General features: G+C 40.9%; 1 protein-coding gene across 4 annotated transcripts in view; it reads right to left on the bottom strand.

Annotated features, from left to right (window-relative positions):
* LOC144506915 (enhancer of polycomb homolog 1-like) overlaps positions 1–17,352 on the bottom strand; it is a 223,362-nt gene that overhangs the window by 145,688 nt on the left and 60,322 nt on the right. For 3 of the 4 annotated variants that reach the window (XR_013499977.1, XM_078233300.1, XM_078233313.1), the window contains exon 2: positions 10,761–10,878. Coding sequence is in view for 1 of the 4 variants with exons in the window: in XM_078233300.1 (XP_078089426.1) it covers positions 10,761–10,811 (51 nt within the window). In the remaining 3 variants the exon portion in view is untranslated. Of the gene's footprint in view, positions 1–8,322; positions 8,341–10,760; positions 10,879–17,352 lie in introns of those variants that run through there. The other variant, XM_078233331.1, reaches the window with a different exon arrangement.

The following is a 17,352-nucleotide window of genomic DNA, read 5'->3' as shown; positions in this document are numbered from 1 at the left end:
CACACAAAGCTAGCATGCAGAAGGTTAATGGAATGCTTTCCTTTATTATTAGAGGAACTGAACATAAAAGTAAGGATGTTATGCTTCAGTTATACATGGCATTAGTGTGATCACATCTTGAATACAGTATATGGTTTTGGTCTCCTTATTCAAGGGAGGATGTAAATCCATTATTGGTAGCCATGATGTGGAGATGCCAGCATTGGACTGGGGTGGACACAGTAAGAAGTCTCTCACTACCGGGTTGAAGTCCAACAGGTTTATTTGGAATCACAAGCTTTTGGAGTGCCGCTTCATCAGGTGAGTGGATGAAGTAGCTGAAGGACGAAGGAGCTGATGAAGGAGCAGTGCTCCGAAAGCCCATTGGAGGTAGTTAAGAGGAGGTTTACTAGATTGATAGATAAGACGACAGGGTGGACAGATTGGGTTCATTTCCATTCAGAGTTTAGAGAATGAGGGGTGATTTGATTGAAGTATACAAGATCCTGAATAGTCTTCACAAAGTGGAGATGGAACAAATGTTTCCTCTTGCTTTAATTCACTTCAAACCTCAGTGAAACAACACAAATACCCTCTGCAACTGTATAAGCATTACTTGATGAAATCCAACTGCATTGTGCATTTTTTTGGAACTCCGTCAGGTATTTGAGGCTATCTGGCAACTGTATCAATGGAAGCAGTCCATTCCTCCCACCACAGTCCACCGTGTGTCGGTGGTGGAGGAAATGAATGGCACCCCATCCACAAACAATCAAGTGATTTGCTTTGTCCTGAATGTTAAGCTTCTTGAGTGTTGTTGGAGCTGCACTCATCTGTTACTTTGTAACAATATGTTTCATTGAAGAATTTTTTCAGTGCACATGTGTTTACCCACAAGATTGAGGTCTGAAATAGATAAAAGCTTTTGATATTGATACGGTGGTTGTGATTGACTGATTGCTTTACGAGACAGTATGAGAGTATTTCACCGGGAATACGAAATGGCTTTTTAAAGTTGATGACTCAAGATTGGAGTTTACCGCCTCTCGGAGGAGTCATGAGCTCATGAGGCTGAACCACATCTCCGGTAAAATTGTTTGAAAAGCCCACCTCCACAATTCAGCTGGCAAGGGCTGAAGTGTTCCATGCTAGCTGGCTACTCTCACCTTTATTCTATGCCTGACAAATTGCCAGAAAATCAGAATGGGGTGGGAATCCTAGAATCAGGTCCCGCCCACCATTTTTAAAAGAGTTCCCAACTCGATGAAAATCTGGGCCATTAACCGTGTTGCTCTTTCCACAGATATCGCCACATCCTCTAAAGTATTTCCAGCATTTTCTTCTTTTAATTTCAGATTTGCAGCATCTGCAATTTTTGCTTGGTAACTCTACAAGTCTTTGACCTGCTTCTGCCCCTTCCCTGTCACATCGATTTCCTGGTGTTGTTGAAGATGGCCTTTTCTCACTTGCGTACAGTCATCTGTTCTGTATTCTAAACATTGCTGTGGAGCTTGACTGCAGACCTGCATGGATTTCCATAGTGTGGGAAAGAATGAATGGCCTGATTTTGTTGGGACTTCCCAATTTTTCTTGCCTGTTGTCCTTGCTGTTCGAAGGAAACAACACAACTCCTTGCTCTCCAGATTTGTTTGAGAGAAAGATTGGGAATAAAATGCACAAGGAAGATTTTCCTCTCCCTACCCACATTTTTATTGCTGACATGTGAGCACTATTGATACTTTTTGTTCTGGTTGGCATGTGTGCTTAAGATCAAGTTCTGCTAGTTGTTGTGCCTGCAAGATCTATGCCTGACAGGAATTTCAAGTTTTGGAATTGTGTGGTTCTGTAACTAAAACTCTAATCTACTTGTGCAACTGTCAATCTTTGATGAAAGCGTACATTTTATTCATGCCAACTTCTTTTTGCTAATATTAGTTAATGGGAGAAATACCCTCACTGTTGCAACAGACCACAAAGAATTTATCTGGGCCATGATATTTTGGATCAAGGTGAGATTAATACTTGGAAAATGGATACTGTCAAACACAATTATTATAAACACTATTGTTTAAAATGTGAACTTGGTCATAAATAATCTTGTAAGTAAATAATTAAATCATCACAGCTATATAAATTAATTACATTAAAATTCTGGAATCAAGCTGATGGGTGACACGGTGGTCCAGTGGTTAGCCATACTGCCTCCTAGCACCAGGGACCTGGGTTCAATTCCGGCCTTGGGTAACTGTCAATGTAGAGTTTGCACTTTCCTCCCATATCTGCATGGGTTCCTCTGGGTGCTCTGGTTTCCTCCCACAGTCCAAAGATGTGCAGGTTAGGTGGCTTGGCCATGGCAAATTGCCCCATGTGTCCAAAGATGTGTAAATTAGATGGATTAGCCATGGTAAAATGTGTGGGATTACGGGGAGAGGGTGGGTAAAATAATCAGTCAGTGCAAACTTGATGGGTCGAATAGTCTCCTTCTGCAATGTAGGGAAACCACAATAGGCTAATGTGAAACGTAATTTCAATATCCAGCTCAAGGGGTGGCAGGTTAGAAGAATGGACAGAATATAAAGAACAGCAAAAAAAACACCTAAAAGATTTAATAAGGTGGAGAAACATTAGGAACTTTCTCTCGTATTCTAAACAGATTAGAGTTTCTATTGATAATTAAATAAGGTGAGCGTTGGTCTGATAGAATGAGAGTTTGGAGAATTAATAATGGAAAATGAGATGACAGATGAATTGAACAGGCAATTTGCATTGGTCCTCGTGCTAGAGGATACAAGTAATATCCCATAAAGAGCTGTAAATGAGGAATTGGAAAGGAAGGAGGAACTTGGGGAAGTTACAATCGCCAGGAAAGTGGTACTTGGCAAATTGTTCAAGCTGTTGGCTGACAAATCCCCAGATCCTGATGGATTTCATCCTAGGATCTTAAAAGTTAGTGGCTGCTGCGATAATTGGCGAGTTGATTTTTAATTTTCAATTCGACTGGAAAATGGCAAATGTAACTCCTTTAATCGAAACGGGAAACCACAGGCTAATTAATTTAACATCTGTCTTGGGGAAATGTTAGAAGCTATTATTAAAGATGTTAGGCAGGGCATGGAGAAAAATTCAAGGCCATAGGCAGAGACAAGATGGTTTTGTGAAAGGGAAATCGTGTTTAACCAATTTATTGGAGTTCTTTACAGGGGGTCATGTTGTGGATAAAGGGCAACCAGTGGATGTACCGTACTTCAATTTCAAGAACGCATTTGATAAGGTGCTACATCAAAGGCTATTGTGGGGGAAAAAAGCTCATGGTGTAGGGGGCAACATATTGGCATGGATTGATGATTGGCTAATCAGTAGGCATAACTGGGTCATTTTGAGTGGCAGAATGTAATGGGTGGAGTGCCACAGGGATAAGAACATCAGCCTTTTACAATTTATAGGCATAACTTGGATGAAGGGAGCAAAGGTATGGTTACAAAATTTGCTGATATGAAGATAGGTAGGAAAGTAAATTGTGAAGGGGACATAAGGAGGTTAACAAAGGGACATGGATAGGTGAAGTGAATGGACAAAGATCTGGCAAATATAGTACAATATGGGTAAATGTGAAATTGTCCATTTTGGCAGAAGGAATTAAAAAAGCAGCACATTATCTAAATAGTGAGTTTGCAGAGCTCTGAGAAGCAGAGGGATCTGGGTATCCTAGTGCATCAATTGCAGGTACAGCAACTAATTATGAAAGTTAATAGAATGTTATTGTTTATTCTGAGGTGAACTGAATATAAAAGTAAGGAGGTTATGCAACAATTGCACAGGACACTGGTGAGACCATGTCTGGCGTGCTATGTACAGCATTGGTCTACTTATTTAAGGAAGGACGTAAATGTATTGGAAGCAGTTCAGAGATTGTTTACTAGACTAATACCAGGAATGGACAAGTTGTCTTGTGAGTAAAAGTTGGACAGATTAGGCTTGTATTCACTGGGGTTTAAGAGTTAGAGGTGACTTGATTGAAACATTTAAAGATCCTGAGGAATATTGACAGGGTGGAAAAGATGTTTGTTCTTGTGTGAAAATCTAGAACACGGGGTCATTGTTTAAAAGGAGTCAACCATTTAAGACAGGGATGGGGAGAATTTTTTTTCAGAGGGTCGTGGGTATTTGGAACTCCCTCAAAATGCAGGGGAAGTAGAGTCTTTGAATATTGTTAAGGTAGAGGTAGATAGATTCTTGATAACAAGGGCATGAAAGGTTATTAGAGTCAGGTTTACAGCATGGAAACAGGTCCTTCAGCCCAACTTATCCATGCTGCCCCTTTTTTTAAGCCACTAAGCTCATAGAAATCATAGAAACCCTACAGTGCAGAAGGAGGCCATTCGGCCCATCGAGTCTGCACCGACCACAATCCCACCCAGGCCCTACCTCCACATATTTACCCGCTAATCCCTCTAACCTACACATCCCAGGACTCTAAGGGGCAATTTTTAACCTGGCCAATCAACCTAACCCGCACATCTTTGGACTGTGGGAGGAAACCAGAGCACCCGGAGGAAACCCACGCAGACACGAGGAGAATGTGCAAACTCCACACAGACAGTGACCCGAGCCGGGAATCGAACCCGGGACCCTGGAGCTGTGAAGCAGCAGTGCTAACCACTGTGCTACCATGCCGCCCTAAGCTAGTCCCAATTGCCCGCGTTTAGTCCATATCCCTCTAACCCATGTAACTTTTTAAGAGACAAAATTGTACCTGCCTCTACTATCATCTCTGGCAGCTTGTTCCAGACACTCACCACCCTCTGTGAAAACATTGCCCCTCTGGACCCTTTTGTATCTCTCCCCTCTCACCTTAAACCTATGTCCTCTAGTTGTAGACTTCCCTACTTTGTGAAAAGATATTGACTATCTAGAGTGTGTGTGTGCGTGTGTGATCCTATTGAATGCCAGATCAAACGGAGTCTACACCTAATTCATAAGTTCGTATGTCAACCCTTTTTTGTCAATAAAAGAATAAATAAACCCAAATATTCTAAATTAAAAATGGTTGTACGGTTTAATAAAAGCTTTTTGATGGGACATTTTGACAGCCATTAAAGTAAATCGAATGGGACCAGATTATTAAATGTAGCAACTTGAAATTAAATGAATAAAGATCCCAAGGTGCTTCATAAGAGCATTATCAAACAAAATGACACTAAGCTACCCAAGGATACGTTAGGTCAGATGGCCAAAATGAGGCCATGAAGGGATTAGAAAAACAAGACTGAGGATTTTAAAATTTGAGGCTAAGTGGGTGTCAATGCAAGTCTGCTGGCACAGAGATGATGGGTGAAGGGACTTGAAGCGAGTAAAGATACAGGCAGCAGAGTTTTGAATGTCGTCAAGTTTACAGAGTACAACTTGGAAGTCTGGCCAGGAATCACAGAATCTTGAGTGCAGAAGGAGGCTCATCAAGTCTGCACTATCTAAAAGCACCTTTTACCTTGTCCCAACAGTGATGGTCAAGTCAAGAGCTAACAGGCCAGCAGGTGAGCTCTGGCACGAGTCAAGTCAGGCACATGTAATGGAAGTAGGAATAGGTAGTCTTCGAGATGGCACAGATGTGGTCAGTTCATCATAAAAGATGAGGCATTGCTGACATTTTTAAATGCACATCCAAGAAAGTAAACTGAAAAAAAACCAGGTTAAAAATATCTTGTATGATTGAAGATGCAGTACACTTTCACTACATGTAGAGGTCTCTAGTTCATTCTGTAAAGAGGCACATTACAATAGTGGGAGATCATCAATGGCTCAGTCAGCATGCAGCAATGTATACATTTGATTTTCCATATTTACAGTTGAGAAAAGGGAGAAATGACTCCTGGTGTCTAAATAATACAGCACCTCTATGAAGGACATGCAACAGAACCCCTGGTCTATGCATCAATAAAGATTCCACTACACTAGAGCAAAAGCACCCAGTACTAAAAACTAGTGTACAACTGCTAATTAATTTGGCAAATCTCAACATCTCCCTGATACTGCTTCTATTTCAAAATGGAAAATAATTTCCCTTTGCACAATGAACTAGTCAATTAGAGAAATAACCTGGAATATAAATCAGAATAAAGATTGCTCCTCTCCACCTGTGACTTGCCAATTCCTTAATGCACAATGTTGTTTAAAACACCATTGTAAATTGTTTTTATGACCAAACAATTACTATTCACTACGAGCTAGATATTGTTATAGTATCTCACGGATGTATCAATGAATCAGTACAAACTCAGCCCATCCACAGCATCACATCAGAGGTATACACGGTGGCACAGTTGTTAGCATTGCTGCCTCACAGCGCCAGGGACCCAGGTTAGATTCCCGGCTTGGGTCACTGTCTGTGCAGAGTTTGCATAGGTTTCCTCTGGGTGCTCCAGTTTCCTTCCACAGTCCAAAACATGTGCTGGTTAGGTGCATTGGCCAGGCTAAATTCTCCCTCAGTGTACCCGAACAGGCACTAGTGTGGTGACTAGGGGATTTTCACAGTAACTTCACTGCAGTTAATGTAAGCCTACATGTGAAACTAATAAATACTTTATTCAAAAATGAGTTAAGACTGACAAATTACTTCCTTACCAAGGCCCAATCCCAAAGAAAGTACCCATAAAATATTAACATGTATTCCCAGCTACAGTATCCAAAATGCTAGTGAAAGCCAGAATAAACCGGAGTTCACAGTTTCGCATTTACTATTAAGAATTGTTCAGAGTTATTAAATGTGCATTCTAATAAAGGGACAGCAGCACTCCAAGGCAATTTGTATATTTACTGAATAAACACTTAGGAGCACACACAGGGGATAAGAAAAGATGAATCGTCATTACTTGTACATAAATGAACAGAGTTAGAATTTTTTTTTAAAAGGCTAAACTTTGGATTGTTTTAAGCCACTGAAATATTCAGATTCTTACAAACACCCAAAAGGTGAAACATTTCCATTTTAAAACAGGATGGTGATCATTTTCAGCTTAACGTGGCACATTTATGTCAATGCTGCTCAATGGCTAGAGGTCTGTGTAATAAATGAATACACTTCATTGTAAAACAGAAGCAATTTGTTTAAAATAGAGCTGGTACAGTTGGTATTCTAATTAGAAGTCAATTACACTCATTGTCAGCAAAGAGCATTCAACACTGATCAAATGCACTAACATACACTTAAGAGCACGGATGGTGGGTGCAGGTTCAATGGTAAGGGAATTGGGAGGAAAAAAAGTACAGGGCTATAGGGAAAGAACAAGGGAATATAATTAACTGGTAGCTCTACCAAAAACATGGCAGAACCACGAAAGACCAAGTACTGAAGAACATAAATAGTTGCAGGGTAGGTCATTTGGCCCTTTGAGCCAGACCTGCCATTCAATATCGTGGCTGACCTAACTGCCTTAATTTTACTTTCCTGCCTGCCACCATAATCTCTGGCTTCCTTGTAGATCAAAAGTCATGTCTAACTCAGCCTTGAATATGTTTAATAACCCAGGCTCCACTTCTCTCCGGGGTAGTGAATTCCAAAGATTAATAACCGTCCGAGTAAAAAATCCCTCCTCATCACCACTTTTAAAGGGCAGATCCCTTATTTTTAAACTGTGCCCCAAGTTCTGCTTCAAGAAAGTCAACCATTCTTATCAGGACTGATCATTCAGGACTGAGGATGAAGAGAAATTATTTCACTCAAAGGGTTGTGAATCTTTGGAATTTGCTAGCCCAGAGGGTCGTGGATGCTCGATTATTAAATACATTAAAGGCCGAGATAGACCTTTGGTCTCCCACGAAATCCAGAGATATGGGGAGTGGGCAGAAATTTGGCATTGAAGCCCAAGACCCGTGCGATTGTAATGATTGGCAGAACAGTCTTGACTGTATAGTCTGTTACTGCTCCCCTTCCTTATTCCTATCAGCATCTACCCTTCCAAGCCTCTGCAGAATCCACATGAACTTCAATGAGTACAGGCCCAACCTGCTCAACCTTTTCTCACAATACTATCGCTTCATCGCATGGAGTGCACGGACCACCCTAGCGAACTTTCTCTGATCTGCTTCCAATGCAAATATCTTTTTTTTTGAGTTCTTTGCCCAAAGGCAGATCCTTGTGATTATCTGCCTAACCATGTGCCATGGCATTTTATTATGGGTAAGGCAAAGAGCAAGTCCAGAAGCTACCCAAGCTGGAATGAGGACCAAATCTCATGATGCTGGCATTAACCTGATCTATACGCAAGCATCTAGCCAACTGAGTTAACCGACCCACCAACTCCTCAAATAAGGAGACCAAAACTGTCTGGGTGTGGTCTCACCACTGACCTGTACAGTTGTACCAAGGACTTATTTTGTATAAATGACCTCCTTCAGTGCAGTATGAATCTATGATAAGAAAATAATGTGTTAAAGGTGCATCCTCACATATCTCACGACCATCTGGGTCAGGAAATTTTTTTTTAGTCTTGATGATAAAGATTCATCAACTCTCCATATTGCTTTATGAAGTAGTGAAAGTTAGTGTTATGCTTTGAAAAAAAAAGAAAAAGATCAACTGCAAAATGAAATGTTTTAGGAAGTGGATGGTTAGTACGTGAAATGTGCATCATCGGGAATAATTGAGGTGAGTGGCATAAATACTTCTAACTGGAAACTAGATAAACTAAGGGCAAAAGGAACAAAGTACTGCTAGCAAAGCTAGAAGAGAAGGGGTGGGAGGCAGCTCGTATACAGCATTAACACCAGTATGGAATAGTTGGATAGAAAGGCCCATTGCTATACATTTTATGTAATCAGGAACCATGTTAGGCTGAATGGTTTCTGTACCGTAAATCTTCTAAACCCAGTTGACATTAGGTAAAGGCTCGGCTTAGAGAGAGCAGAATGTGGCTTGATCCCTTTCCCATTCTCATAGTCATGGAGGTTTACAGCATGGAAACAGGCCCTTCGGCCCAACTTGTCCATGCCACTTTTTAAAAAAAAACCCTAAGCTAATCCCAATTGCCTGCATTTGGCCCATATCCCTCTTTACCCATCGTACCCATGTAACTATCTAAATGCTTTTTAAAAGATAAAATTGTACCCGCCTCTACTGCTACCTCTGGCAGCTTGTTCCAGACACTCATCATCCTCTGTGTGAAAAAATTACCCCTCTGGACCCTTTTGTATCTCTCCCCTCTCTCCTTAAACCTATGCCCTCTAGTTTTAGACTCCCCTACCTTTGGGAAAAGATATTGTCTATGCCCCTCATTATTTTATAGACTTCTTTAAGGTCACCCCTCAGCCTGCCACGCTCCAGAGACAAGTCCCAGTCTATTCAGCCTCTCCTTATAACTCAATCCATCAAGTCCCAGTAACATTCTAGTAAATCTTTTCTGCACTCTTTCTAGTTTAATAATATCCTTTCTATAATAGGGTGATCAGAATTGCACGCAGTATTCCAAGTGTGGCCGTACCAATGTCTTATACAACTTCAACAACTCCTGTATTCAATGTTCTGACCGATGAAACCAAGCATGCCGAATGCCGCCTTCACCACTCTGTCCACCTGTGACTCCACTTTCAAGGAGCTATGAACATGTACCCCTAGATCTCTTTGTTCTGTAACTCTCCCCAATGCCCTCCCATTAACTGAGTAAGTCCTGCCCTGGTTCAATCTACCAAAATGCATCACCTTGCATTTGACTAAATTAAACTCCATCTGCCATTTGTCAACCCACTGGCCCGATTTGATCAAGATCCCGTTGCAATCAGAGATAACCTTCACTGTCCACTATGCCACGAATCTTGGTGTCATCGGCAAACTTATTAACCATGCCCCCTATATTCTCATCCAAATCATTAATATAAATGACAAATAACAGTGGGCCCAGCACTGATCCCTGAGGCACACCGCTGGTCACAGGCCTCCAATTTGAAAAACAACTCTCTACAGCCACCCTCTGGCTTCTGTCGAAGCTAATTTTGTATCCATTTAGATCTCTGCTTCCCATCCCGCTCTATAAAATATGCAATTTTAACTTTAAAAAAGAGCTTTGCTGAACCTTTGTAAAAATGCTCAGGTTTCATAATTCTGCCATTTATTGTCCAAACTGACCACTTTAATTTACAGGTACATTTATATGTTTGTACACAGCCTGATGTACCTTGTCTGTACTTCCACAATGTACCAGCCATGGCTCTACACTAAATCTTTAGGTCTTCTATTTCAGATCAAATTCTACAGTGTGTCCCACAGATGGCAATATCAATGCTCTGGATCAGGATATGATGATATAAGTTTACTGCTCCAATCCCATTTAGGGACAAGACAATTAATCTGACAAAAATCAAAGATGATCCCATTTTTCAGGCAAAGTAATGAAATTACACCACATAGTACACCATTTTAAATTCACATGTGAAGCATATATATCCTCCAATAAGGCTAACATGGGATCTTGTACCTCAATGTCCCAATTTATAAAGACAGTATACCCGATAATACAATAACAAGCAATTATTTGAAAGCTTATAAAACAGAAGCAAAACAATTCAAGTCATAACTTATGAACTATTAGTGAAAATAAAGTTGCTAATGAAAATTTGTACGTTAGACAAAGTATTCAGCAGCAGATTATTTTTAATTTCAAAAAATCAGCAGTGCATCACAAGATACTGAAGCATCAATTTCACCACATTAAAGTGGCAATTTCTAGTTTTGTGTAAAATCTTGCATGGAGCAAAATAACGTACTTTGCATGTAAAGACTTGTAAGGACTTACCAAGCAAGTATCCTTTAGTGGGATCATCAAGGCTTCGGTTAAAATTAGCATGCAATATCCAATCCATGTTTACAAAAAATTGGTATGGTTTCCTTTGGGTCCCAATGAAAAGAAAAGCCTGCAAGTATAAAAGCCCATTTTAGCAACATTTCTATTGATATTGTGGTATATAATTACAGAAATGTTAATTTCAACTACATTCAGTCTCGAGCAGGATTTGCCTGCATTTCATAATTGTCAAACTTGCCTAATGTTTACATCAGGTAGATAAATAACAATTTCAAGTCATATTCATTCATGTAAAAGGCATTTTGTGTCAACTGGAATATATATAATCATTTATACCTCAAAGATTACTCAAGCACATATTTTCTGAACCCTGGGTACTTGCGCAAAAAATAAATCATTACATAGGATTTATCTTGTTTTGTAGCAACATAATTCAAACTTATCATTTGTGCTTCATATTCATAATTTGAGTATCGTTTGACGATTATACTAGCCCGGGATTTCACGATATAAAATGGTTGAAGTTTCTGTCAGACACCCTGCTCCTCCACATGGTGTGCTGTTTTAAACCTTGCCAATACACTCAGCACTGAAATCGCTGTAAATGGTGTGAACTTGGGGTATTTATCCACTTGCTCCACATTCGAGGTGGCTAAAAAAGTTAGGGTTAACGAGAGTTTTTAAGCTGAGTAATAAATGAGAATTTCTGCCAAACAACATCTTTAGTCCTGAAAAATTAATTTTACTAGCCTGGAGTCTTATTTCCTCAAAATAAGGCGCACACAGCAGAATTAGAGTGCAGGTATCTCAAATTTGTTAGGCTGGGGGAGACTTTAGAGATAGGGAGGGCAATGGCCATGAAGGAATTTGAAAATAAGGATGAGAATTTTAAAAAAAAATCAAGATGTTGCTTTGTCAGGAGCCAATGTAAATCAGCACGCATGGGGTGCTAGAGGAATGGAACTTGTTCTGTGAGTTAAGGTGTAGGCAGCAGAGTTTTAGGTGAGCTCAAATTTGCAGAGTGTTGAGTGTGGGCGACCAGCCAGTAGTGCACTGGAATGGTCGAGTCTAAAGGTAATGAGAGACGAATGACAGCTTCAGCAGGAGATTATAATAGGGGTGAAGTTATGGTTGGAAATAGGCCATCTTAGTTATGGCACTAATGAGGTTGGAAGCTTTTCTTGGGATCAAAACTGACAAGGTGGTAAACAGGCGGGTTTAAGAATGTTGCCAGGGAGGGGGATGGGAGTCGTAAATAGAAGCAACATACTGCAGATATTGAAAATGTGAAATAAAAAGGATGGGGTCAATAGCTAGTGAATGGAGTTTGGAGTAGGAACCAAAAACAATGGTGTTGGTCGTCTTAAAAAGTTTGATACTTTAATTGGACAGGTTAAAGAACACCGCTGTTGCCAACAGGTGCAGACAGTCTCCTAGAAATTGAGACACACTGGAACAGATGCTTCATTAATAAAAGTTTCTGCTGGAAAAGCCCTGCAAAAAGTCTGAGTGGTTGTACCCCAATTCAACAGCAAAAGCCATTCCTTTTCTGTCAAGACCAAGCTTTGACCTGATATAAAATGATGGCATTATTTCGCTTCAAGAAGTGACGCTCATGATGCGCGTTATTACTCACGAGGCTCGAGATGCTCAAGGAAATAAAGGCTTTTATTTACTATTACAACGAAGCTACCATATATAGTACACGATCCCAGACTGAGGGGTCCCAGACAGAGCAGTGATCTTTATACCTCTCCCAGGAGGCGGAGCCCGACTGGGATGTACCATAATAACTATAATACAGGTAGAACAGCCCAACCCTAACCCCAACAGTAACAAGTAGAACAACCCATCCCTAACCCCAACAGCAACATATATACAGACTCGTAGTACTGGCCAGACCCTGGCTCAGTACTACCTAGTGGGAACCAGCGATGGTTCACCACAGCTCATTACAACCTTTCCAATCAATCACACATACACACACCATTCCAATTATAATTTTTAAATTAATTTCAGGTTTTAGAATTTTACACTGGACCTTGAGAGAGATGCAGGTACAGGTTGAACAGGAGAAAAAAAACTTTTGTAATGAACACATGACCATTCTCCACTTAATCTCCTTCAGTGATAAGAGTCCAGTCTGGGTCTTTTAACTGTAATGTTGTAGTTGTTTACTAAAAATCATAATTTCAAAACATTAAACTGAGTGTTCATGAAAGGGCGGCATGGTGGCACAGTGGTTAGCACTGCTGCCTCACAGTGCCAGGGACCCAGGTTCGATTCCCAGCTTGAGCCACTGTTTGTGTGGAGTTTGCACGTTCTCCCAGTGTCTGCGCGAGTCTTCTCTGGGTGCTCCGGTTTTCTCCCACATTCTGAAAGACGTGTTGGTTAGGTGCATTGACCCGAACAGGCGCCGGAGTGTGGCGACTAGAGGATTTTTCACAGTAACTTCATTGCAGTGTTAATGTAAGCCTACTTGTGACTAATAAATACACTTTAACTTTATTTGCTTTTAAAAAAACAGTTCAGACTTTCTTAATCAAAGTTCCAATTTGTGGATGCCCAAAGAAAGGAAAGTTTATTTATTAGTCACAAGTAAGGCTTACATTAACACTGCAATGAAGTTACTGTGAAATTCCCCTAGTCGCCACACTCCGGTGCCTGTTTGGGTCAATGCACCTAACCAAATTCCTTTAATGGATGTACAAATTCCACCTAACCAAATTCCCTTTAATGGACATACAAATAGACACGCACGATTCCTACAGTAGCCATTATAAAGGGACAAGTTAGTGTCTGAAATTTGATGGGAACAATAGTTACTATGTGTTGCTCACAAAGTCGAAGAGTAGCAAGTCACTCTTGCCTTTCTTTTCCCCATTCTCGAGCCCCCACAACACCCCTAGTACCAACACAGCTCAGAATTTAGGTTGTTAGTTGAAAACAGTCTATTTAAACAATTATAAGCGGGGTCACGTGACACAAAGCTGCTGATTTCTATATGTGGTGATTGGAAGGAATCCTGTACAGGAGTCCAGCACTGATTTTGGTTTTGCATTTATTAATTCCCGCACTTGTTTCTTGGGACTGCAGTCATTTTTCCTCTGGCAGCAGTGACTTGGAAAGAATGCACACTCGGTTACATTTTAAACTACTCTATTTTCAACAGCCAGGGGGAGCTGGACAACATTCTGAATACAAGCTACATGGCATTTATTTATTTTCCAACGTCACATATTAGCAGAAGAAATGTTCTGTTTACAGGATTGTTTCATTTTTTAAAAACTGCCAGAGGTTCCTTTGGGCACTAACTGACACATCAATTAGCACAAACACATCCATGCAGGTAGCAATTAAACAATGTTGTTTAAGAATTTATTTGAGAAAAATCATACAACTTGCAAAGTACAGGATGTGAAATTCTCATTACTTCATCTTGTGTAAATCAACATTGTCTGAATCATATCCAACCCTCCCGCGCATTCGCACCATTTTGTTCTGTGGTGCCTGTAGCTACAATCCTTCACTTCCTCTGCATTTGCTGCATTGTTGTTATAACTTTACAGCTGGTGGATTACTTCCACCAAATTTTCTTTCAGTTTCTCACACTTGCAGGCAGAGCCTTGAAACACATTCTCTGTCCTGTGTGCGCACACAGAGCCATACGTGGCAACCTCAGGAAAAAAGGAAGAGCTGACCAATAATTTTAAAAAGCTGACAACGCAAAACAAGACCTAAATATAGGCCTATGACACGTAGCAGCACGAGCCAGTGCTATTCTCGGTTACTCTTCCCTTCTCTTGGTTTTCTCCCTGTTATGCTCCTCTCTGCCCATTATACCATCTGATGGGCAGGATTCAAATTAAAATAATTTATATTCATATAGCACCTTTAACATAAAGCACTCCACGGGAGTATTATAAAACAAAGTATGACAGAAGGACACCCAAGAGATAGGCGCAGGAATAGACCATACAGCCCAAGTCTGGCCTGCCCGCCATTCAATATCATGGCTGATCTTGGGCCTCAACTTCACTTCCACCCCTCTCTCTGACCCCATCTGCAAAAGCGCACAAGGGTATATTAGATTTGATGATCAAAAGCTTGGTCAAAGAACTAGATTTTAAAATACTCACTCCAATATCTGTTAGTGCAATTCTAGTATTTCTGGAAAGAGAATTAGAGATGAAGGAGGGGGTGTACCTTCCGCTCCCAGTGGTCTGAGACTAGATGGCGGTAGTGTTCATATGGGCATACTGAATGAATGGGAGAGTCAAAGGAAAGAAGCCTGGCTGAGGGATAATGAGCACGAGCTGTTTGAATAGAATGGTGGTTTCATACACTTTCAATTAAATAATGGTGAGCGCTCACTGGGTTGAAATGTCAACTAGTTAGCATTAAATAGGCACAATTAGCATCTTGCTGTTGTTTCTTTCTCTTCCTGCAGGCTTTCATCTGTTTCCAAAATGAGTTTTTTTCCTAGAACAGATTGTTAGCTTGTCGCCAGAGGCTTATAGCTTAATGGGCACCACTCCACATCAAGCATGGCTGACCAGCCGTCTCTCCTGCTCTTACCACCAGCCATTGACATGTTGGAAGGATTTTGCAGTTTGACACTCAACCTGTTGGCCGCTTTATGAACACACCTTCCTTGGGACCTCAAGTCCTGGTGAGGGACTCAAACCCAGAGCTTTTGGCTCAAAAGCAGGGATGCTACCTATTGCAGCTCAGCAATTAGCATGCCTCCGGTGTTAATAGGGCAATTTATGCAGGTGGAAATTGTTTCCAATCATACTTATTTTTGTACAGCAAGTGTGGCGGGCATGTCTAACACCACCCTCAACAATTCAATTCTGCAGTTATAAGAAACCCTCACAGCCCGAATTCCCCTCTCTGGGAGCACATTCATTGGTGTCCACCAGTGTACAATTAGTGGGAAGATACCTCAATAGCATGAGTCAGACAAATGCAAGTGCCACTTGAGGCACATCTCCAGTGCTCACCCATTTGAAACTTGCTAACAACTCATGTGGTGACCCATGTTCTTTTCCCCTCCCCTCCCTCAGAGCAAGGGGGATAATATGCAGTAATTTTGTTTTCAAATTGTAAATCCTCTTCAAGGCCAATGTTGGACCCCACCAATGAGGCTCACATACACCCTTGTAGAGGCCAGTATGCCTCAATCCAAGTTAGCCATGATGTGGAGATGCCAGTGTTGGACTGGGGTAGGCATAGCAAGAAGTCTCTCAACAGGTTAAAGTCCAACAGGTTTATTTGGTGAGTCACCTGATGAAGGAGCAGTGCTCCGAAGGCTTGTGCCACCAAATAAATCTGTTGGACTTTAACCTGGTGTTGTGGAACTTCTTACTGTGTCAATCCAAAGTTGACTGCTATTGCCACATGGGATTCCATTTCAGGTGCCAGAAATGAGGTCACCTGTCTATCTGAAGGACCATGCAGAATAAAAGCATAGAAATAATCGAGACAGTGCAGCAATCACAGCTCCACTGTTTCCCTTGCGATCCTTGCGTTCTTGCTCAGGGCCAACATAGGGAAAAAGGAAGAAACCCTAGACAAGTCCAGCCTGCATGATTTTGACCACCAGCCATTAGATTCTGCTTTCAGAGTATCTTTCGCTACTTTCACACATTTAATAATGAAAATAAAATATTGGAAGGACATTTTGTGCAACAAATAACATTTGCTGTACCGTTCAGACTGGTGCTCTAAATTTAGTTAATGGAAGATGATAGTTTCAGTGATGGGTAACAAATCTAGGAATACAAACAAGAAGCACAACATATGGATACAGTAAACCTCTGGTATTCAGTGCAGTATGGTAGCATTGAAAAATACAAATCACTTTGTCCACACATTGGGTCAAATTTCATCAACTGTTTCATCAACTGTTTCAGCTATGTCAAATGCAAGTAGTTCCAAGATGAATGTACAGGAAAATGGGTACAGATTCTAAAATGAAATTTTTAAATACTAATTTACTTTGTCATTAGTTTCCATATGCAGCTGCCATGACATGTCAGGGGGATTAGCAGGGTAAATATGCAGGGTAATCCCACATGTCAGGGGGATTAGCAGGGTAAATATGCAGGGTTACGGGAACAGGGCCTGGGTGGGATTGTGGTCAATGCAGACTTGATGGGCCAAATGGCCTCCTTCTGCACTGTAGGGATTCTATGACAAACAAACATTCAGTCTTAAATTTAGAATTCCAATCAAAATCTGCTGCCCTAAAGTCAACCTGCATCCCTCCTTTGCAATGCACCAGAAAATGTGATTTTAGCAAAAGGAAGGGATTAAAATCCATTGTAGGGAATATATCTACTTCATTCGATCTAGTGATAAACAGATTAAGGTGTTTTACAACTTTAAACCCCATCTGTGAAATTGTGACTGAAGAGATTTTGGGACCATTCTTTAACCAGAAGTTCCTTATTGGGTTCAGTAAATTATGCAGATAGGAGCAAGAAGAACATGGGCAAAGCAGGTGTGTGTTAACACAGTAGCAGATGGAGATCAATGTGGGGACGTACCTGGCTCCAAAAGCAGAAGTTTTCGGTTA

Source organism: Mustelus asterias, chromosome 2 (genome assembly GCF_964213995.1).
Source record: "Mustelus asterias chromosome 2, sMusAst1.hap1.1, whole genome shotgun sequence".
Taxonomy (NCBI): Eukaryota; Metazoa; Chordata; class Chondrichthyes; order Carcharhiniformes; family Triakidae; genus Mustelus; species Mustelus asterias.
The sequence above is the reverse complement of the archived record's forward strand: the minus strand, read 5'-3'. Positions and strand labels throughout refer to the sequence as shown.